We start from the raw sequence: 24,604 nt of genomic DNA, 5'->3' as shown, positions 1-24,604 counted from the left end.
CTGGTTAGGGATAAGAAAGGTACCTTTTCTATTTCTTTTCTAATTTTCTGATGCTATGACCTTTTGTCATTGAGGTTACATATCCATTTTTACTTACACTGGTATATAATGTTAGCTGGAACCCTAAATGTAATTTCTGTGCAACTTCTTTTGAGATTTTCTAAAAATTCTTGCAAATGAGGATTCTTCCATAAATAATTTATATTTTTGCTTATTGAAAACTGTGAGATTTAAGATCAAATATTTCTGGTTCTCCATTGTGTAGTCTGTCCCTCTAAATCTCCTTTTTTTTTTTAACCAGTGATATAGAATTTTGATGACCACTATATTATTATATATGTCTGGTAGTGCTATACCTCTGTCATTCATATTCTGAAAAATCATTTCTGACAGAACAAGTTCTCAAAATGCTCTGCATTCAGGTTCCTTGGTGTCACTGAGAATTATTATTTATTTAGGTCATTCAGCACATCTTGCTTGGTGATTCTGGACCATGCATCAGGAATCTGACCTCTGCCACTGAATCTGAAATTGTAATGCTCTTCTAATTGTGACCTGAAGCGACACACAAACCATTTCCAGTATGGCTGGGCAGATGTGTCTGGAGTAATGTTCCATGTGGCATATTCACCACCTGCCTGACGATAAGTCTTATATGGGATGCACCTGTCATCATTAAGAACAAACAGAAGATCACTTGCCACGTAGCTGGTACAGAAATCAATTGAAAACTCATTGGTTTTGTGCCAGTTTGTGCCAGTGACAGTGTGAGAACGATGAAAAGGGACACTATGGTCTTCACAATGATTTATGGCTGTATTTGTACAAATTGCTTTGCAAAAGGGACATTGCTTCCAGCAGCCACTGAGCTGATCAGAGAGCATGGCCTGAATCTCAGGTACCACATTTTCTATACATATTATTTCACAGGCCTTTCCTACATTTTGGATTTCTGTATCCAGGTGTTCATTCATGGTTTCCTTGAGGAACTGGATGTCAGCTATCTCCTGGTGTTCAATGCTTCTCAAGTCTCCTCTTGGAAGGGTCAAATGACGCCCAAGGCGATTACACAATGTATCTAGCCACACAGAAGCAGAATTATTTTGGTCCTTAGCCACCAGAGTTGACTCACAAATAGCAGAGAGGATGACTTTCTTAAAAAATTCCAAACTATTACTTAAAAAATTCTTCAATTTTTCATGTCCTCTACTTACACAGTATGCTTGGATTTCTTTTTTAATGTAATTCTTAAAAAATCGTTTTGGTGCATTGACATATTCCCAGTAATTCTCAAAGTTTTCCTCCTTAGCCAGAGAGATGAGAATGTGTTTCTCCAGGTTGGAACGGTTTCCATTGAAGGCAGGACAGTTAGCCCTAATCTCTCCAGCAAGGTCAAGGGCTATCTTTTTCCAGATGGCTATAGGTAGGGAAGCAGTGAGCTTGCTCCACAGGAAGTCAGCAAATGCTGTGATAGAGGTTGCACCTTGGCAGGAAATCTTAAAACTCATAAAGAAATCCTCTCTCTTATTTTCTAGATATGTGACAGGATCATGTGCTCTCTTGAAAGCTGTGTGCATGTCCCTAAATTTAGCTGCTGCTCTATGGCATAAACATAAGGACAAATCTATTTTATATTCATTTGTAAATGTGTACCGTGCCCCATTGGATACACAATCAGTTTTCTTGTCTATCAATCGCAGTATTTCATGGAAGTAACTTATATTATAGTCCATTCCCATTCTCAACTTACAATCAATAGTTTCAGTGACCAATGAGATAACATTTTGGGTAGTTTGCATTATGGATTTCTTATCACTCTCTGTTATGAAGGGGCTATAAAATTTGTATGTCATCTTCATTGTTACATGTTTGTCATAATCAGTGGAAAATGTTTTCGATCTGGAATGATCTCGAAGTTTGCTTGCCACATTGTGCTCCTGTTTAAAATGGTCCAGAAAGACATTTTCCAAATCTACATCAATATTAGGGTCTTCAGCAGGAGGGGAAGTTGAGGATACTTCACAGACCCACTTTGTCCAAAGTTGACTGAATGTCTCTCTCAGCTCTTCCTCACTTAATTCTTTACCCATTAATGACAGAGCCACATCTCTGCTTCTTAACAACAGCTCTTTTTCATATTCTGATTTCTTTTTATCCAGTTTATCTTGACTTTTCCTTGAACTAAGGAAATCTTTGGACTTTCTAACACTTTCTGAAACAAGTGCCTCTTTAAGATTTCTCAGTTTGTTCTCAAAGTTTCCCTTCCACTGTATCAGGATTTCATTCTCTTGGTCTTCATCAAAATATCTTTGAAGCTCTTGCCTGATGGCATCATATTTTTCTGCAATATTAACCTCAATAGAACTTCTTGGCAGATCCCGAATTTCCCCATTCTGAATCTGATTGGTCAGTTGGTTCTGCAAACCCAACACATGACTTCTTAGATTCCAGGTCCAGTTGTTGTACATTGTTTCAAGCTTGATCATGGCCATGATCTCCCAGGTATTCCTAAAGCTGAAGATGAAGTTTTCATTGAGCAAGGCTTTCCACAAATCATGGATCCGGACTTTCACCTCAGACATCTTCAGGATGCTGCCTTTGGATTCTTTTTTGGCAGCCAAAAGAATTCCTCGTTTTAGTTCTTGGATGTTGTGGCTATAACTGGGGTTGGGAGGGGCCATTGGAGGATCCCCTTCCCATAGATGAGCAAAGTAATGGACATGGGTGTTGACATCAAACCGAATGACATCACTGAAGCTGGTAATATCTGAGCACTGTTCCTGTTCTGCAGCCGTGGCTGCCATTTCATCCAGTCTCTGCTGCAGTTGCCTTCTTCCTTCCACATTTTGATCTTTGGCAGTGATTTCCCCCACATTCTGATGCACAAAGAGACAGCTTGGGGAAATGTTCACTTGTTTCATTCTCAGAAAGGCCTGGACAGCAATTTGCAAGATGTCTTGCATTTCTGAAGGATTCTCTCCAAATATATTGATCAAGGTCAGGTTTCCAAGTCCAATAACAAAAGTTGCCAGTTCATTGTCCCGATTCTGTGATTTACAGGTGAGTTCTGGGGCCCGGAGTCCTTCAGTGTCAACCACAAGGACAAAGCCAAAGCCCAGCTCTTCCCAGAGAGTTTCTTCCACCTTCAGCAACTGCATGTAAGCTCCTCGTGTGCATCGCCCTGCACTGACATTGAACTGCAACCCAAACATAGCATTCAGCAGAGTTGACTTCCCTGTGCTTTGGAGGCCAAGAACAGAGAGAACAAAGAGCTTTTGGTCTCCAATTTTCTCAATCAATCTGTCAAAAACAGCTGCTACCCACTTCAGGGGGACATAGGAAGCATCCCCATCCATCAGCTCAAGGGGGTACCCAGAAACCATCAGGTCAGCAGCAATTTGAGGAAGGGAGAAGAACACAGTGTCCATTTGGGATGAAGCTTCTTCCAAAGCTTCATAGATCTGACCAACCTCTCTCAGGAGATGTTCAATACCCAAGGAAGAATCCCTGATCTCCTTAGAGACAGTTTCTAGTTCCTTTTGGTGGCGTTTAAAGGAGGCACGTTTTGATCTTTTTTGTCTTTCTCCCAGCACCAGGGACCACAACTGGTTGTACCTCTTGTGGAGTTTTTCCAGGTGACCTCTAGTAAGGTTGTCCATGAACATACTTAGCCACTCGAGGAAGTACAGCTCAGTGCTATTGTCTTTCTCTGAGTGAGACTGGAGGATTTCAAGCACAGATCGCATCAAATCATTGAGAGGAAATGCTCTCTTTAGCTGTGTTTGTCTTATTATTTGTTTTTCTGTCTCAATCTCACTCTTGTGCTGTTCGAGGCTGCGGTTCCCCTTCTCTCGCAGGTGACAAAGCTCCTTATCCTTCTTACACCACTGGTGCCAAAGTTCTCCTTGAAGGGGCAGTAATCTCTCCTTCATTTCAGACAATTTCATCTCTTTCATGAGGGCCAGCAAAGCCTGTGCCTTCCCCTTAGCCTCCTGACACTCCTTTCTGTCCACATCTACAAGAAAGCCATGGCGGCGAGCAACTTCAGCACAGTCTTCCAGACTGAGAAAAGGACCTGAAGACTTCAGCAAGCGATTGATGACCCTTGTGAGTTCATCCATTAATTCAGCCTCATTTCTATTCCTAATCCCAATCCTCACTTTCTGCCCAGAATCATTGAACACATTCTCCTCTTTGTCATCAAACAAATAAACCAAAGGTTTTGTTGACTTCCATAGGTCCCGGACCATTTTGACAGTCCTCTCACTTTTATCAGAAGCAGACACAAGGACCACTGTGACTGAAGCAATTTCTTGTAGAAATCTGAGCTGTGTCTCATAATCTTTGGCATTTCCACGGAGATTGGTGAAGGCAACACACCTTTCAAATGTGTCATCATCTCTCCCTCCTGGACAGAACCAGGAGATCTCTACCATACCTCCCATTAAGAGACAGGATTTGCTGCTGCCTCGGCAGTGACGGTGGAAAAAAACATCATGTTTGTGCTTACTGAGCAGAGAGTTCAAGATCTGAGATTTGGAAGAAGAAGCAGAATTCACAACTCTTATAAAGGACACAATAGGGATGGGTGCCTGGGAGATGAGTTGGTTATGAAAATTAATGACTGTGTCTTCTCCTGATGATTTCTCCACCTGTCTCCAGCTTCTCTTGATTTGGCTGAGAGACCAGAGTGGGAATTCTATTATAGAAGTGCAGGGATTGGGCACCACAAGGGGGAGGGCAAATTGACAAATGGAAAGTTTGTTTGAAATGTATTGTCTCGTGAAATCATCTGCACAGTGAAAAATCATCATCTGTGTGTCCATTGGGTGAATGTGAGGGTGGCCTGTGGACAAGAGGAGAGAGGGTGTCTTCCTGTCATCAAACAAATCATCATAAGGATCTGAATTGTCATCCTCAAACTTTGTCAGAGTTAGTGTCCCACTGCCTATTGTGTCTCCATCATCTTTACAGACCAAGTATCTCTGTTTGTAATCCAGCATCAACAGCTTCTGTAGGAAATAAAATGGCAATTGTTTCTCTGAGTCTGGCTGACTGTCATGCACAGAGGCCTTGTAAATCAGATGGAAATCTGCTCGGCCCATCTTCCTTGGATAGTAATGCTCCAGACCAAGCCTCTTAGCTAAGTCTAGAAAGTTGGAATTTTTTATCACTTCATGGTGTGTGATGGCACTTGCTTCTGGTTCACAGGTCTTTTTCTTTCTCTGAGAGACACTTTCTAGTTCTTTTTTCACCTGGTCCATTTGTATACAGTTCACGGTAGCTTCATATTCTCCACTCGTGAGGAAATTCAGGTCTTTTTCCAGAGTTTCCCAATCGTGACCAGCCCTGGGTTTCAAAAGTACATGAAGCACTTCTTTGGACCATGACTGATCCATGTGAGATTGCATAAGCTTCAAACGCTGCATCTTTTCTTCTGCAGACACAGCAGTAGGTCCAGGAGTTACTGTGAGCCCTGTGAACAGTAGGAATGCTTGAGCCCTATAGTCACATTCCTTATTAAGGTACTGGTATTTCTCATGGGCTTCTTTCATTTCACATAAGAAGAAATTTAATTCTTCACATCCTAGGAGACAGTGGAACGTTTGGTTTTCCTCCTTGTACCCTGCACCAGCTGCAATGGAAAGTAGCAGCAGGTGTGTGCCTGACTCCTCTGCCTTTTTCAGTGCCTTCAGAAAGGAGCTGAGAGATGCACTAATCTGATAAGTAGCCTTTCTTTGAGCTTCTTCCACCTTTCCTAAGGACTCTGAGTTGTGATTTATTTCGAGAAGGTCATTCTTTGTCTTTTCTAAGAGCTGAATGAACTCAGCAAACTCTGTGACACTGATATCCTGTTGCTCCTTTGCTGAGTGGAAAACCCACTGCATGATTGGCCGACTCTGTGGGAACTCCTCCACTTGATAGACATGAGGATACAGAAGGCTACGCAACTGGGATTTAATGAATTTGGTTTCATGAACTGGGAAGTCCTTGCAGAAATTGACAATGTCCACCAAGAACTTCTGCAGAGCAAGGTCTTTGAGACAGATGTTAATCCAGGTGTTAGAGTTCCTAGTTTTCTCACTCAGCTTTTGCTTGAAGTCCATCAGTTTCATCAGTTTCTCCTCAGGCTCAGTGATTTCCCAGGATTTCACTTCCTCTACAAAAGACCTGGCATCCTCCTGTGCACTCAGTAATTCCTCTCCATCCTGGGTCCTTGCACATCGGCCAGTCAGGGCTGTGTAAATGTCTGTGAGGCAGCGAGCCACTTGTAGAGGATCCTGAAAATCTTGTTTGTGGTTAGACAGAATTATTTCCCAGACAGGCACTAGCTGATAACCTCGGTCAATGACACGCCAGGTGTGGTTACTGGCCACAAGACCAGCTTTCCACTGTGGGAGAGAATCCACCTCTGGGGGGCCTCCTGTTTGGTATACAGACATTTGGAATCTTGCTTGCAAATCAGTGGAGCTTTTATTGTGAGAAGCCATTTGCGACCGAGAGTTGGATGCATTTACCATGGCTCCTGCTCTCACCCCAAAGCCACTGTAGCTGCCTCCAATGTACACATCAAGTGCCTCTGAGGCTTGTTGCTTCACATCATCCAGCTCCTCTGACCTGAAACCCTCAGCTACAGCTTTCCACCAGAACACTCCTCCTAAGTGCAATGGGCCCTGGTTCACATGAGAGCCAAACCTTTGGAAAAATGCTTCACATCTATGCTTCAGTAGTTGATAGGTTTCTGTACCATTGGAGTGACTCAGAAGTTGCTCCAGCTGCTTTAACTCTTGAAGAGCTGACCTGGATAGGTAGAGCTGATCCCGTGCAAAGTGGCAGGAGGCCAGTGGGACATAGCTGAACTTGGTGGTGCAGCTGTAAGTGTCCTTAGAGTGTGACTTATGGACCTCTCTAGAGTCAGAAGATTTATTATTATTGGTGCTGGCCTCCAGGTTAAATCCCCAACCTCCACCCTTAGCCAAGAAGCTAACACTGAAACCCAATTTCTCCATGCTTTGTGTAAACATGGACTCTTCCTGAAAAGATAAAAATTCCATTGTTTCCATCCTTGTTGCCTGTGCTGGACTGAGCAAGAAGAAGTTCTCTGGGAGGCTGAGCAGTTCTTCTCTCTTGCCCAAAAGATCCTCAGGATGGTTGGTTTGGTAAATCCCCTGTAGGGCCAGGCCACCTGACACCCTTTTGAGGAGCTCCCTGTCAGGAAGATTCTCCCTATGGGAGAGTGTGCCCTCCGTGTGACTGAGGTGTCTCTGCATGTTTTCTATGACCTCCATTAGGGGTTTCTCAGGGAGTTGCCAGTAGTTGGGTGGGATCTTCATGGCCTGCCTCAGCTCCTCTTCTTTCTCCCTCACAGTCATCTCCTGGTGGCTTTTACCTGCTGCCTGCATCTCCTTCAGCTCCTTCAAGGCTGACTGTGCCCCCTCTTGTCTCTCCTTCACTGTCACCCAATGTTTCTCTTCCATCTTCTCTGAGCCCTGACCACTCGATAGCTGAAGAAGTTTCTCCAAGGCCTGCTTCTCCCAAGGATGTTTTACCTGAGATTTCAGTGTCTGGATTTCCCTCTGTTGTAGGTGTTGTAAAGCTTGGTCAGAGGTCATACCCAGGGATTCCTGCAGCTTAGGTACCCAGTACTGGGTATCCAGCCCCAATTGTCTCAGCTTCTCTTCCAGCTCTCTTCTTCCTGGGTCTCCTTGGGATGGTTCATCATCATTATCCCCTGGTGTAGACATGGCTGCAGGAGAGTACAGAACATCAATTAGTCAAAACCTGTTTTTAGTTTGGGAGGAATGGGGCACAGAAAGTATGTGGTGAGAGTGTAAAATATGGAAGGAGCTCCAAAGGAAATATATTCACTCTACTCTCCTGCCCCAGAATCATCACTGAATGTAGATGATACATGTGGAAGCACAATGTCCTGGTAGTTTGGGTTTGTGACATTTTGGAGTCTAGCAAGACTGAAGCTATGTGAAGGATAGAGGTGAAAAAAGAATTGGAAATGGTTTAAATAAATCATGTGTCTCAATCCTCTCTCCCCATTGACTAGTAAACATCTCTCATTTCAGTGAAGGGAAAATCTCTCTTTCTTCTTCTGGTGGCCTTCCCCATCTTCTCCCTACAACAGGCTCATGTTCAGCTGATTTGGAAAATTTTTACTCAGACCTAAGTATAAAAATACAAACTCCTTAGCCTTGATTTTGAGGCCTTAAATGATCTGTACCCTGCCTATGTTTTCAATGTTATTCAACATTACTACCCCTCCATCTTTGTACATTCCACCAAAATTTGTAAACAGGCTACTCCCTGATCACATGTAATTCAATGTATATAAATAGAATGATCTACTTCCTTATCTCTGACTATTGAAATTCTTCTTTCCTTTACAAGTTCCCTTAGTTGCTCTTTCCTCAGTGAAGCCTTGCCCATGCATACTTCTGGGTCACATTCCAGGGCAGAGAGGAGCACTTGTGGTCAATCACAAGGGAGCAGGCTACCTGGTCTCAGTTCCAAAGCAAAGAGGAGCACTAGCACTTGTCATTTCAGGACAGTAGGGGACCTGGTCATAGTTCTAGAGCTAAACACTCACTCTTGTGGCTACAGGGGATCAAGGCCCCTTCCTGGGTAAAGACCAGAGCACAGACCACAAGATCAGGGACCACACCTCTCCCTAGACCACACTACCTTGGAAGCACTAAAAACTTGCATACCTCCAGAACTATTTCTGAAAACAGTAGCATGAGAAATCCTGAAGCTTGGGACAGTGCCTACCCAAGCCCATGTCACCACAGTCCAATTTTAACAGAAAGTTCAAAGTCAAGAAATAGAGTGGAAAAATGATCAAACGACAACAACAACAATAAAGAATTTAACCCTAAGAAGCTAATTTGGTGGTAGGGAAGAACAAGATACTAATTCAGAAGGAGACAATGTGAAAACAACTATAAGCAAAGCCTTAAAGAAATTTGCTAATTGGAGACAAAACCAATGAGAATTCCTCAGAGACTTAAAGAAATAAATGAGTGGTAAAGGAAAAATTGGGAAAAGAAATTACAATTGTGTAAGCAAATTAGGAAAAGAGAATTAACAGCATGGTAATAGAGGCACAATAAAATACTGAAGAAAATCATACTGTAAAAAAACAAAATTGGCCTAATGGTAAAAGAGGCACCAAAATTCATTGAAGAACTCCTTGAAAAAGAAGACTAGACTAAATGGAAAAGGAGGTACAAAAATTCACTGAAGAAAAGAAATTCTTAAAATTGTAATTGGCCAAGTAGAAAAAGAGATAGAAAAGCTCCCTAAAGAATTCCTTAAAAATTAGAATTAGCCAGGAAGTTGCTAATGACTCTATCAGACATGAAGAAACAATAGAAACAAAGTCAAACAAATGAAAAAATAAAATGTGAAATATCTCGTTGGAAAAACAACTGACCTGGAAAATAGATTGAGGAGAGATAATCTAAGAATTACTGAGCTACCTGAAAGCCATGATCAAAAAGCAAAACCTATGATGGGGTGCTTGGGTACCTGTGCTTGGACCCCAATTTCTTCCTGGCCTCAGAAACACTATCCCTGACAGTTTTCCTCCAGTTGAAGGACCCTATCTCTGGCAGTGACTCGTGAATGGGCCCAGTGAGGCAAACTATCTCTCCCTGTTACAAGAACAAGCTGACCTCTGTAGAATTTCCTTTGTATGAATAGGACTCTGTTGTACCAGCAGAACTATCAAGTACCGATGCCCACAGTTACTGTATGCAATCCAGAGGTCAAGCTATAGACGTCAACTCCCCAAACTATCTTGATACAGACATGACAGACCAAAAATATACCCTTTAGGAACTCTCTTTCCCCATTCCTGTGGTTTCCAGTAGTGAATGATGTAGTTGTATGTTGTCACCTAATTAGCATACTTGGCACATAATTCACTACTTTTCCTATATAAGCTTTAGCATCATTCTTTAGGTTGCAAGTTCCCTAACGAGCTCTGCCCACCATGGCAGAATTCCTTAAGGACCTCTGCCTGCTGTATAGTGTAACAATAAATCTTTGCCACCTTGACTAAAAGAAGGCTTGAGTCTGTGAATTCATTCCAGACGACCTCGTCCTATACTCTGGTCCTTGAGGGGTCTAAACCTCTCAGATAGCAATATGTATTGCGTCCAACTTGGGGCCTGTCTGAAGTCTCAGGTGTTCTCTGGGTCAAGGTAAGCCTGCCTCTCCCCTCACCCTGTAATTGAGTCATCTCACAAGCACCTAGGAAGACTTTCAGGGGCTTTGGGTCAAGCCTATAACAGGCTCTGACAGATTTCCCTCTTGACAAGGGATGTCTTGTTTGGGAACTTTTGCGGGTTATTTCTCCCTCTCCAGGACCTGTACCAGGTCCTGTACCAGGATGCTGGCTGAGGTGAGTGACTACAGGTGCTTATTGGTTTCCCTTTCTCTCTATAGGCTTATAGACAAAAAGGATGGGCCAATCTCTCTCTACACCTCGAGATTTGCCCCTAGATTATCTTTTACAGAACTGGAGAAAGCTTGGTATCCAAGACCTTAAAAAGGAACATTTTGCCTGGCCTCTATATGAACTGGAGGACCATGAAAAAGTTGTCTGACTTGTGCAGGGGATTTCTGACAAGCCTCTCTGAGCTTTTGGATTCTCTCAGTCATCATCTGTATTACCCTGTATCTGTTCTGTGTTTGTGTCTGTGTGGTGTGAGTGTATGTAATCTGACACCCTGTAGAGCCAGCAGGAGTAGCATCCAAGGTCTGCAGCTGGACTTTGGAATGCTGCTTTCTTTCTCTCCTCCTCCCTCCCTGATTACAGCAGCCTTAGAGGAGCAGGTGGATGGGAGAGAGAAAGAGAGAGGAAAATACTTTACTATTTATGTCATATGATTGGTAAAGGTAAGAGAAATGTCAGATCAGAATTACAAAGAAATAAGATATGTGCAGTTTTAAAGGAACTTTAATTAAAGTCCACCAGAGGGATAAGTAGGTAGAAGGAAAGGCAAGAAAGTTTAAGCATGTAGCAATGACAGTATGGGTAGAAAGAACAGCACAATCTATTTGCATGAACTGTGTGAACAGAGAGTTTGAGGGTAAACAGTTTAGAAACTTTTGGAAAATTGTTGGTAAAAAATTTTCTCTCTGTTTCTACATTCTAACTCTGGTCAAGTTTTGAATGTGGAGGGAGAGACAAGAAAGAAAGAGGGAATCTTTTGCCCTCAGATCAAAGAGGTCAGTTAACTAGCACTTAATCTTTCCTGCCTCACATAAAAGAGAAAAGTTTTTGTGTACCAGGACACAACCAAAAGGTAATTGAATTTATATTCATATTCATATTTTAAGTGAAATGTGTCACTCCTAATTTGATGCTTAAGATAAGTTAGAATTTATTATACTGTTTGGCACTAAGGCAAATTGGGAAAATGTATGGATCTGAAATTTGTTAACTGGGTGACATTAAGCAAGTTACCTCAGTTTACCTCACATGATTGGAAGGTGCCTAACACAGTGCCTGGCAGAGGGCAGGCACTAAAAATGTTAACCATTGTTATTAGTTCCTTAATTAGATGTGACCAGTATACAATGCCAATGGTGATGAGATGCTGGATTTTCTCTGTAAGGTAATTTGGAAATTCATTCAACAGAATTGGAGTCATCTGATTGGTAAGATGTTTGCTTCAAATTTTTAAACATCTAATATTGTTTCAAATTGGTAGACTTTTGTATCAGTTATGTCAAGCAACTTTTCATAATTTGGATGTTATTGAAGTATGAACTGAAAGAAACTAAAGGACAATGGAAAAATTGTGTTAAACCTGTTATGTTGCTTTATTAGCCCTACTAACCCTGTCTTATAATGTTTTATAACTGCCATTTGGAAAACCAGGTTATTTCCACCTTTGCCTGTAGTTAAGGAGGAGGTTACAGCTAAAACAATTTGACTATCATTTATGAAAGTTGTAAGATTGTTAACTAAGTTATTTGAAGTTACTGTTTTAATGCTAAAACCTAAAGTTGTTAATTGATTACTGTGTGTGAAAAGGAGGGGATTGGGTGAAAGCCTTATTCAGATTGGTTCTGCCCATTCAGAACATCCACCTTGGAATATGGGGCTGGCAGGCAGGGGCACCAGGATCAGCCCCTCCCTGGGGTCCATGTCAGTTCCCCTTATTTTGTAAACTTGCCAAGGTTCCTGTAAACCATCTGTAGGGGCAAGCTTATCAGCCCTGGGGGAAAAAAATAAAAAATTTGGGTTATGGAGTTCCTAAGCAATGAAATTGGCTTGCTGAGAAGTTGCAAGTTTATGTACAATAGATAGAAATTATTTCAATGATTGGGTTTTACACCAGGATAAGTTTAAATTTGAGAAGGAAAGATGTTACATGGAATCCCTTATGTAGGTGAGTCCTGGTAAATCTTTATTGCTTATTGCAGCTCCATGAGAGTAAAATTAACTGTATCTGGCTGTAGGCTGTGATTAGTGAAACTTGCTGTTTGAAGTAAAAGGCCCTTGAGACTATAACTGATTTTGTTTTGAGTTTAAATTTGGGTATAGTTGTCTGCACTAAATCAGTATCTGAGAGAAATGTCATAAGCTACTCAGAGGGAATGTGATCCTGTACTGTTAACAGGTGGAGGTCTGCCTGTGTTCAAAAGCCATGAGGACAATCTTAGCCTCCATCTAGGATGGGATCCTCCTGGTTCAGTTTCTCCATTGTGTTTCTTTGAAAAGGAATATTTCCCACCTGACTATTCCTGAGTCTGACTATGAGGTGGAATTGATACTGCATGGTTGAAGAACTATGACTCTTATCTGAATTCAAACAGAGCTAAGGATATTTTATCCTGTCATATTTGGTATGTCACATGTCCCTGCCTTTTCCTTTTATAGCAAATTTCCATGATCAGAGCAAGTGGTCAGTAAAAGATATGAGCACAATGTAAGTATGTGAGATCTTGCTGTTTTGATCTGAATGGCCTAAACAAGACTTAAAATTAGTGTTTGAAAGACACTATTCAATTTTTGAAGTATGTCTTCCTTTCAGAGTGAATATAATTAGAGAAGGATAAACAAGATTGTGAAACAAAAATGTGTATTTAGTCAGATATGAGGTTAAAGTCAGGAACCTCTTTTGCTTAAAGCAATAAGAGTAACAACTTACGAGCTATCTTATCTTATGGTTGAAATGTAAAGGAATGTTGAGTAACCTGAGTAATGGGTTTGAAAGATTTGGAAAGATAAATAAAGGTTTGATTGAAAATATGGAAGGTAGATAAGAAAGTTTGGGGACAAATGGGGGACATCCAAGTCCCTCCTGTTGTCATTGTCCAGTTTCTGTGGGTACCTTTGTGCCAAATTTAGATGGTTTAAGTATGTTGAGAGGGTGTGAGGAAGTTTGACAGTATTTTAAGAAGAAAGGTAATAGCTCAATCAAATTTCAGATAGCTCTGTAAGAAGAACAGCCAATACTTATCTTACTTCTGGTCATTTTCTTCTTACTCTTTTTTGGCCCTTGTCTGCTAAATCTTCTTGCCAGATTGGTCTCCTCTAGGCTCAGTGCCCTTCATTTCCAGATGACTGCTCGGGCTGGGTACCAACCTCTGTCCAAGACCTGACCCATCACCCACTGGATGTGGTGTTGGTCAAGTTCCAGATACTGGCTAAAGAACCAACTCCTTGAATGGGAGACCCCACAAGACAGGAACAGCTCTACATCCAATCCTAGCAGGAACCAGTTTCAGAAGTTGAGACCTTTGACCCTTACCCCCAAAAATTTTGGGTTCCATCTGTTTAAGGGGGGGATGATGGGGTGCTTGGGTACCTGTGCTTGGACTCCAATTTCTCCCTGACCTCAGAAACACTATCCCTGACAGTTTTCCTCCAGTTGAAGGACCCTAACTCTGGCAGTGACTCATGAGTGGGCCCAGTGAGGCAAACTATCTCTCCCTGTTACAAGAACAAGCTGACCTCTGTAGAATTTCCTTTGTATGAATAGGACTCTGTTGTACCAGCAGAACTATCAAGTACCGACGCCCACAGTTACTGTATGCAATCCAGAGGTCAAGCTATAGACGTCAACTCCCCAAACTATCTTGATACAGACATGACAGACCAAAAATATACCCTTTAGGAACTCTCTTTCCCCATTCCTGTGGTTTCCAGTAGTGAATGATGTAGTTGTATGTTGTCACCTAATTAGCATACTTGGCACATAATTCACTACTTTTCCTATATAAGCTTTAGCATCATTTCTTTAGGTTGCAAGTTCCCTAACGAGCTCTGCCCACCATGGCAGAATTCCTTAAGGACCTCTGCCTGCTGTATAGTGTAACAATAAATCTTTGCCACCTTAACTAAAAGAAGGCTTGACTCTGTAAATTCATTACAGATGTCCCTGTCCTATACTCTGGTCCTTGAGAGGTCTAAACCTCTCAGACAGCAACACCTAGACATCATATTTCAAGGAATTATAAAGGAAAACTGCAATGATATATTAGATTCAGAAGGTAAAATAAAAGTTGAAAGAATACACTGATGACCATCTGAAAGAGATCCAAAAATGGAAATTCCCAGAAATATTATAGCCAAATTCCAGAGCTTCTAGACCAAGGAGAAAATACTGCAAGCAGCCAGGAAAAAAAATTCAGATAGTATGGAGCCACAGTGAAAATCACAAAAGATTTAGCAGCTATCACATTAAAAGACAAGAGTGCTTAGAATGTGATATTCCAGAAGTCAAAGGAGCTAGTATTATAACCAAAAAGTAATCTGCCTTGAAAAACTGAGTATAATCCTTCGGAAGAAAAAAATGGACATTTATTGAAATGGAAGACTTTCAAGGATTTCTGATGAAAAGACTGGAGATGAATAAAAAAATTTGGCATTCAAACACAAGATTTAAGAGCAGCATACAAAGGTAAACACAAAAGAGTAGTCATAAGAGACTCAAGTTAAACTGTTTACCTTCTTATGTGGGAAAAGTATACTCATAACTCCAAAGGACTTTATCATTATTCAGGCAGTTTGAAAGAGTAAATATAGGGCATGAATGTGAGTCATTATATTAGGATGATCCTCCAAAAAAAAAAAACATGAAGGGGGGAGAAAGAGGGATGCACTGGGACAAGGGGAAAGGGAGAGGTAGAATGGGGAAATTTTTCTCATGTTAAAGAGCAGAGTGCAGTGTAAAATGGATAATTCCAATAACATTAAAATAATAAAGTTATGTACAAATAAAACAAATGTAGCCATGATTAGAAGGAAAGTAGAAAATTGAGGGGAAAAAATTATAGCCCTACACGAACTGATGCAAAGTGAAGTGAGCAGAACCAGGAGAACAATCTACTCAGTAACAGCAGTGTTGTAAGGATAATCAGCTGTGAAAGACTGAGCTACCTTGATCAATACAATGGTCCACCACAACTCCAAAGTACACATGATATAAAATGCTCTCCTCTTCTAGGTAGAGAACTGATGGATTCAGAGTATAGACTGAAGCAAATCTTTTCCTTTGTTTTTCAAAACATAGTTAATGGAGAGATATGTTTTGCATAACTATATATGCATATTGAGTATGTTTTTAAGTATTTTTTACTTTCTCAAAACATGAGGGAGGGGGCAGAGAGAAAGAAGAGAGAGAGAGAGAGAGAGAGAGAGAGAGAGAGAGAAAGAGAGAGAGAGAGAGATTATGGAACTGAAAATAAAATATTTTTTTAAAAAAATGTGGGGAAAAGTTGGTGGAAATTACCTGGTTCTCCCAAACTCCCCCACAAATAATTTGAAATAAAGCCTTAAAGTGAACTTCAGAGTGGCAAAAACAATTAAAAGTCAAAGTACAGCAGTTTTCCAACCTAAGACAACTTGGAAGGACTAGAAAAGACCTGATGTCCCAGGGTAGTGGTCTAGCCTGCTTGAAGTACAGATATCTCTGGGGAGATACCACCAAATCAACAAACAACAAGTCCTAGGGGCAGGAGATAGCTTTAGCTTCAGGAACTTTCAATCCACTGACAGTGTTGGGGTCAGGCTGCTGATAAGGGAAAGATTGCAGGGCCATTCACTGGCTGGATGTAGGGCACATGTGTGCTGACCATGTCCAATCCCAGGCTCTGGCTGTGGGCAAGGAGGAACAAGTACACACTGGTGAGTGTAGTTGTGGAGAAGTGGTGGCTATGGTCACTCACAGGAGAGTGGAGTCCCTGGTTCTGTTTCTAGGGCAAAGGAATAAGGTGAAAGGTGAAGGTTGCTGGAGGGGTCACAGAGAGTAAGAGCATTCATGGTGACAGTATTGCTGGGGCCCTAACTTGCATCTCAGAGGCAGAGAAAAGTGCATGAGGTTACTTACAGACCAATGCATGAGCTAGAGGAGCAGTGACCCATACCTGACCTTGGATTATAAAACATTGGAAGAACCAAGAGATCAAAGGCCCCCAGATAGAACTCAGAAAACAACTGCAGGAAAAACCTGAAGCCTGAGACATTATCACTCACACCTCAGGACTAGAGATTGATAACATAAAGTTAGCAGCCAAGAAATAGGCCATTAAAAAAGTGGATAAGCAAAGGAGAAAGAATAGGACCATAGATAGCTACTATGGTGATGGAGAAGATCAAGGATCAAACTCAGAAGACAGTGAAGTCAAAACATCTATTCCTAAAACTTCAAAGAAAAATGTAAAGTGGTCACAAACCCAAAAAGAGTTTTTGGGAGAGCTTTAAAATGAATTTAAAAATCAGAGAGGTTGAGGAAAATTGGGAGGGGAGATAAAAGAAATCAAGAGAATTATGAAAAGAAAACCAACTAATCAGAAAAGGAGATATGAAAACTTACAGGACATTCCTTTTTAAAAATTTTGAAATGGGCAAGGGGAAAGTAATGACTTCATAAGCTAATGACACCAAGAAATAATAAAACAAAATCAAAAGAATGAAAAATTGAAGAAAATGTGAAAAGTCTCATCACAAAAACAACTGATCTGGAAAACAGATCAAGGAGAGACAATCTTAGAATTGTTGAACTCCCTGAAAGTTATGATGAAAAAGAGTTTAGACACTATACTCCAAAAAATTATTAAGGAAAATTGCCCTGAAGTTTCAGAACTAGAAGGTAAAATAGAAATAGAAAAAATCCACCAATCACCACCTGAAAGAAAGCCCAAGGTGAAAACTCACAGGAACATCACAGCTAAGTTTTGAAGCTTCTAGGTCAAGGAGAAAATACTGCAAGGGGAAAAAATCACAAATACTGTGGAGCTACAGTCAGAATAATACAAGATTTGTCAGTTTCTACATTAAAAGACTGAAGGGCATGGAACATGATGTTCCAAAGAACAAAGGAGCTGGGTTTGCAACCAAGAATAACTTACCCAGCAAAGCTGAATGTAATCCTGCAAGGGAAAAATGGATATTGAATGAATTAAAGGACTTTAATGTATTCTTAAATACATTACTGAGCAGAACTGAGCAGAAAGTTTGACCTACAAAAATCAGGAGAAACATAAAAAGGTAAACATGAAAGATATATAAAGAAGAGATTTAATAAGGTCAACCTGCTTATTTCTTATATGGGAAAAAGTCATCAGTAACTCTTAAGGATATTGTCATTACTAGGGTAGTTAGAAAGAGCATACAGAAATAGAAGGTTTGGGGTTGAGCATATTATAATGGGATTATCCTAAAAAATAAAAATTGGGTAGAAGAGGTAAAATGGAACAATTATCTCATATAAACAAGGTGTGAATGGAAGAACTGTTACAGTGAAGGGGGTGGAGGACTGGTAGTGCTAGAATCTTATTCTTATCAGAACTGGGTTAAAGATAGAATAACATACATCTGGAAGGGTATAAAAATCTTCTTAACATACAAAGAAATGGGAGGGCAAGGAAATAGAATAAGAGAGACTCTTAGAAAGATGTGCAGATTAAGAAATAAGAGGGCAAGGGAAGAGAATAAGAGAGGGTCTTTTAGAAAGAGTATGGATGAGGGAGGTAGTGATCAGAAGTAAATTAGATATCTGAGGTATGCATAGTGTGGTTTTACATATATACACACACGTGTGTGTGTGTGTGTGTGTGTGTGTGTGTGTGAAATGGTGGTCTCCTCTAGTGAATAGTGGGGAAGGAGGGAGAGAGACAGTTCAGAATTTAAAATGTAACAAAAAAAAATTTAATTTAATTAAAAAAGAAAAAGAATGTGTGTTCCTTACTTTTCACTTTGTATCCCAAGCTCTATGTGCTTTGCCCAGAGCAAGTGATTATTTTATGCATTATTCATCCACTCATTAAATGCTGCTTACACTTTGCATATATGTGCATATACAAGTGCATGCATACACACACACACACACACACACACACACACACACACACACACACACATCTGGTGCCCAAAAGAGTATTACTGCAGTTTTAAGGTTAAATAGCTTATGTGTGTATAGATATATGTGTGTACATATACATATGTAGTTAGCATTTACATAGCACTTTGAGGTTTGCAATGTGTTTTCCATATTTTAACTCATCTGATCCTTACAGCAACCCTATGAGGTAGACTCTTTTACTATTCATATTTTATACATGAAGGAGACAAAAAGAAGTTAAATATGACTTGACCAGGGTCACAGACATAGGAAGAGTATGAGGCAGGATTTGAATTCATGTCTTCCTGACTGTATGGCCATCACCCTCTCCACTCACCACCTTTTTACTTCCCTTACTATATCTCTTACTAGATCTGTATGTATCTCTATATCTTTGTTGCTTTCTGTCTCTGTTCCTTTCTCATGCTCACTGACTCTGTATCCCTCTGTATCCCTCTGTTTCCCTGTGTATGTTAGTGGAGCTCTGTCTTGCCATCTCTGTCTCTCTATAAGTCCTGGCTCCACCTAAACCCCATGTTGTGAGTTGAACAAGTCACTTTCCCTCTCAGGGAGACTGTACCATCAGAAGGTTGGAGTAGATGAATTGCCTGCACCCCCTCTACCTCTTAACATGTCATGGAGTTTATTGGCATGGCTATTTCTCAAATCAGATGAAAGACAGTATGTACCACACTCTGCAGAATTTAAAGCTCTACATCACCATCACCTTTGTCATTCTTGTTCCTCTCTCAATATGACTCAGTATAATAGATATACATACAAGTCTTCTGCAGTCCAAATAACGGTAAGCAATTGTATTACTATTTGTCAAATATATGTCAATGTTGTTATCATCAGTAAGATACAAGTTCATTTGGCAGTATCACTGAATTCATTGTAGCTTTTTGCCAACAAGTATTTTCTTTCCCCCTCCCCTAAATATAGCTTTGCTTTTATTTTTTCATTTAGTATTTTATTTTTCTCCAATTACATATAAAAACAATTTTTAACATTTGTTTTTAAATTTTGAGTTCCAAAGTCTCTCCCTCCCTCCCTCTCTCCTCACCCTCCTCATTGAAAAGGCAAGCAAATCAATATAGGTTATACATGTGTAGTCATGTAAAACATATTTTCATATTAGTCATGTTTTGAAAGAAAACACAGAACAAAAAAAACGCCTCAAGGAACATAAAGAAAGTAAAAAAAGTATGCTTCAATCTCTCTTCAGACACCATCTGTTCTTTGTCTGGGGATGGATAGCATTTTTCATAAGTCATTCAGAGTTGATTTGGATCATTGTATTGCTGAGAATAATTAAGTTATTCACAGCTGATCATCTTACAATATTACTGTTACTTTGTACACAGCACATTTCACTTTGCATCAACTCATGTAAGTCTCTCCAGGTTTTTCTGAGAGCATCCTGCTCATCATTTCTTATAGCACAATAGTATTTCATCACAATCACATAGCACAATTTGTTTGGCCATTCCCCAATTGATGGACATCCCTTCAATTCCCAATTCTTTACCACAAGAAAAGAGCAGTTATAAATATTTTTGTACATATTGGCCCTTTTCCTTTCTGTTATTTATCTCTTTTTGGACACAGAACTAGTAGTCCAGTTCAAAGGGTGTGCCTGGTTTTGTAGCCCTTTGGGTATAGTTCCAAATTGCTCTGAAGAATGGTTGAATCAGTTTACAACTCCACCAACAGTGCATTAATGTCTCATTTTTCCCACATCCCTTCCAACATTTGTCATTTTCCTTTTTTTGTGCTATTATCCAATCTAACAGATATGAGATAGTACCTCAAAATTGTTTTAATTTGCATTTCTCCAATGAATAGTGATTTATAGTATTTTTATATGGTTGTAGATAGCTTTGATTACTTCGTCTGAAACCTGTTCATATCTTTTGATCATTTATCAATTGGGGAATGGCTCTTATTTTTATAAATTTGACTCAGTTCTCTATGTACTTGAGAAATGAGGCATTTATCAGTGAAACTTATTTCAAATTTCCCCCCACAGTTACAATTGCTGTGTTTCCCTCCATCCCATCCACCCCCATTTATTCTATTTTCTCTCTCCTTTCACCCTGTCCCTCCTCAAAAGTGTTTTGCTTCTGACTACTACCTCCCCTGGTCTGCCCTTCCTCCTATAACCCTTCTCCCCTTTCTCTTATCCCTTTCCCCTCCTACTTTCCTGTAGAGTAAGATAGATTTCTATACCCAATTGAGTGTGTATGTTATTTCCTCTTTGAGCCAATTCTGATGAGAGTAAGGTTCACTCACTCCCCCCACCCCAACCTTCCCTTTCATTGTAAAAGGTTTTTCTTGCCTCTTTTGTGTGAGATAATTTACCCCATTCTACCCCTCCCTTACCATTTCTCCCAGTGCATTCCTCTTTCTTACTCCTTAATTTAATTTTTTTTGAGATATTATCCCTTCATATTGAACTCATACCTGTGCCCTCTGTCAATATATACTCCCTCTACCTGGCCTAATAAAGAAAAAGTTTTTATGAGTTACATGTACAGTTTAACCTTATTAAGTCCCTTATAATTTTCTCTTGATTCTTGTATTTGCAAGTCAAATTTTCTATTCAGCTCTGGTCTTTTCATCAAGAATGTTTGAAAGTACTCTATTTCACTGAATGTCCATTTTTCCCCCTGAAGGATTGTACTCAGTTTTGCTGAGTAGGTGATTTGTGGTTGTAATCCTAGCTCCTTTGCCCTTCAGAATATCATATTCCAAGCCCTCCAATTCTATAATGTAGAAGCTGCTAAATCTTGTGTTATCCTGACTATGGTGCCATGATACTTGAATTGTTTCTTTCTGGCTGCTTGCAATATTCTGTCCTTGACCTGGGAGTTTTGGAATTTGGCTATGATATTTCTTGGAGTTTTGATTTTGGATCACTTTCAAGAGGTGATAGGTGGATTTTTTTTTCAATTTCTATTTTACCTTCTGGTTTTAGAATGTCAGGGCAGTTTTCCTTGACAATTTCTTAAAAGATGATGTCTAGGCTCTTTTTTTGATGATGGTTTTCAGGTAGTCCAGTAATTTAAAAATTCTCTCTCCTGAATCTATTTTCCAGGTCAGTTGTTTTTTCCAAAGAGGTATTACACATTATCTTCTGTTTTTCCATTCTTTTGGTTGTATTTTCTCGTTTCTTGATTTCTCATGAAGTCATTAGCTTCCATTTTGCATTCTAATTTTTAAGGAATTATTTTCTTCAGTGAGCCTTTAAACTCCTTTTCCATTTGGCCAATTCTACTTTTTAAGGAGTTTTTTTTCCTTACAATGAATTTTTGTGCCTCTCTTTCCATTTATCCAGTTCTGCTTTTCAAAGCATTTTTCTCTTCATTGGGTTTTTGTACCTCTTTTACAATTTGGCCTATTCTGTTTTTTAAGTGTTATTTTCTTCAGTACTTTTGTGTGTGTGTGTGTGTGTGTGTGTGTGTGTGTGTCTCTTTTACCAAGCTGTGACTTTTTTCCCATGATTTTATTGCATCACTCTCATTTCTCTTCCAAATTTTTCTTCTGCCTCTCTTACCTGATTTTAAAAATCTTTTTTTGAGCTTCTTCATGGCCTAACACTAATTCATATTTTTCTTGGAGATTTTGGATGTTGGAGCTTTCACTTTTTTGTCTTCTGAGTGAGTGTTTTGATCTTCCTTGTCATAATAGTAACTTTCTATGGTCATATTATTTTTTTTCCTTTTGTTTGCTCATTTTCCAGTATATTTCTTGACTTTTAACTCTTTGTTAAAATAAGGCTCTGCTTCCAGAGTGGAGGGTTCACTGTCCCAAAGCTTCAAGGGTTTTGTGCAGCTGTTGACAGAGATACTTCTAGGGACTTGGAAGTTTTCAATTCTTCCAAGGTAGTGTGATCTGAGAGGTGTTTGATAATCTCCTGGCCTGTGCTCTGGTCTGTGAGAGACCACAAGCACACTTTTCTACCCTAGAACTGTGGCAAGGGTCCCCCCTCCACTTTGACCACAAGCTCTGGTGTGCTAGTGGTTCTCCTTTCCCTGAGATTGCCACCCAGGACTATAATCCAGATATGAGTATGTGCAAAGCAATAGAGTCCTGCCCCCAGTGCCAGCAAAGAGACCCCTGTGATCTCTTTATGATCAGTTGTTCGACCCCCTTACCTTCTGTGCATTGAGAGCTCTTGAGGCAGCCACTGCCATTGCTGATCCAGTGGCTCCTAAGGCCTGCTCCTGGTTTGCTGGGGCCTGGTCTGTACTGGCATGGCCCTTTAAGTTGTCTTTGGTTGGAAAATTATTTCATCACATCCTTCCGTGGGTTCTGCCACTCCAGGAATTATTTTAGGGCATTATTTAAAGGTGTTTGGAGGGGTTGGGGGAGAGCTCAGGTGAATTGCTGCTTTTTCTTCTTCGTCTAGGCTCTAATCCCCAATGTTATCTGTTATTTTCTTAATCAGTAGATATTGAAAGCACAACTACTATTGTGGGGCTTGATGATGTTTTTGGAAACCAAATGGGAGTCTTCATTCTTGAAAAGGTTGGGAAACCACCAAAAATGAAGTAAGGATGAGGAATGGGGAACATCTGTAATGATTTGTCCCCCTTCCCCTCCTGTAATTTGCTCCACTCCCATAACAACAAATGTAAGTCCTGGCTTAGAGATAAGAATTGCATGCCTATATACAGGCAAACTCCAAACACACAGAGATTTTATTTCTTTTTTCAGACCTCCTTTCTTTCCCAGAAGGGGCAGAAGAGGACATGACATCAGAGGAAATAAATGAACCTGCTCTGACAAGCCCAACCAAGCAAGAAAGGACCAAAGATAACTTTCTTGGATGAAGGGGAGAACAACAAAGCCCTGAAGAGTCACCCATAAGTGAATCTCCCATAGAAAGACTTTAAAGGTGTGGGTCTGGGTGAGGGGGAGAAAGAAAAATGGAAGAGAGAATGCACTGATACTCTGCCTGTGGGTCAGCTAGGTGCCCCAGTGGCCCCCCTGAAGCATATGCCTGCCTGAAAATCTTGAAGCCTGTGACCCAAAATCCCTGACCATCTGATTTCCCCAAACTTTGTGATCTCTCTCATTCCCTGATTAATCTGATTCCAACAAAATTCATCTGTCTCTCTCTTTTTTCCATTTTTCTCTCAGCCTTTTGCTACCTGCTCATCTTCCTTTTTGTCTTCTTTCTTTGCTGCATTTTTTTCTGTCTTTGCTAATGTTCTCTCTCTCCCCCTTGTTCCCATTCTCCCCTTTTCTCCCAACCCCATTTTTGTCTCTGTCTCTATCTTTCTGCTTGTATAGTTGTCATGCCAGGCTCACAACCTATGTATCTCTCCCCGTAGTACTATCTTCTTATCTCTTTTTCTCACTTTCTCCTGCAAGCATGGATGGTTTCATTATTATCTCTGTCTTTCTAGCACATAGCACAGTGCCTGGCACATAGCAGGTACCTAATAAATGCTTAATAATTGATTAACTGTTCCTCCTTTGGTCTCTTTCTGTTTCTTTGTCTCTTACTCTAAATCCTGGCTCCACTATTAATGCAGCATAAGTCCCTTCTCTTCTCTGAGACTTAGGTTCCCCATTTTCACAATGAACAGATTGACCTAGATTGTCCCTGAGGTCCCTCCTATGAGTCCCTTTCATTCCTCTTGTGGCTCACTTAGTCTCAGATTCATCCTCTCTCTCTGTTTCTCCCCTCCCTCAGGATGCCTCCAGCCCTTCACTCTCCACCAACCTTGTTCTCCAGGCCACATGTTGTCTGTTCTCCTCACAGATGTGGGGGCTTATCTATCTCAGCCCCTCTTTCTTTGTAGATGCTGGTGCAGCTAGCCTTCCAGAGGACTGAAGCTTCATCTGCTTGGAGTCTAATTATTCCACAGAATGGGAGGGCTTCAAAGGGTGAGGCAGGTCAGCCTGAAGAACAGGAAGTAAAAGCATTTTCAAACAAACAGAAGGGTATATTAAGAGAAATTTACAGAAAACAAAAAGGGAGGAAAGTGGAACTTGCCCTGTGACCATTCAAATTATTGCCTAAAGTGCTTATTAACCAGATTTAGGGTTACAATAAACATTTTTAAAAAGATTAAAGAAATGTAGACCAGATTTAGAACCAAGGACATACAGCTCTAATAATAATAACAATGATAATGATTATAATAATAATAATAATATCTTTATTTTTCCCAGAACTGTAAGTCAATTATTATAGAGAGTTCCCTCCAACAATA

The 24,604-nt window shown here is 40.3% G+C and overlaps 1 protein-coding gene across 1 annotated transcript; it reads right to left on the bottom strand.

Moving 5' to 3' along the window:
- Positions 1-446: 446 nt before the first annotated feature.
- Positions 447-24,175, bottom strand: LOC114044980 (interferon-induced very large GTPase 1-like). The gene is made up of 2 exons (XM_027864769.1): positions 24,112-24,175; positions 447-7,747 (listed from the first exon to the last, which is right to left on the bottom strand). Exons 1-2 carry the CDS (start codon positions 24,128-24,130, stop codon positions 447-449), a joined length of 7,320 nt encoding a protein of 2,439 aa, XP_027720570.1. The 5' UTR covers positions 24,131-24,175.
- Positions 24,176-24,604: the final 429 nt, after the last annotated feature.

The sequence above is a fragment of the Vombatus ursinus genome, unplaced genomic scaffold, assembly GCF_900497805.2.
Source record: "Vombatus ursinus unplaced genomic scaffold, bare-nosed wombat genome assembly UNPS02014775.1, whole genome shotgun sequence".
Lineage (NCBI taxonomy): Eukaryota > Metazoa > Chordata > Mammalia > Diprotodontia > Vombatidae > Vombatus > Vombatus ursinus.
This window is presented reverse-complemented; position numbering and strand designations above follow the sequence as displayed.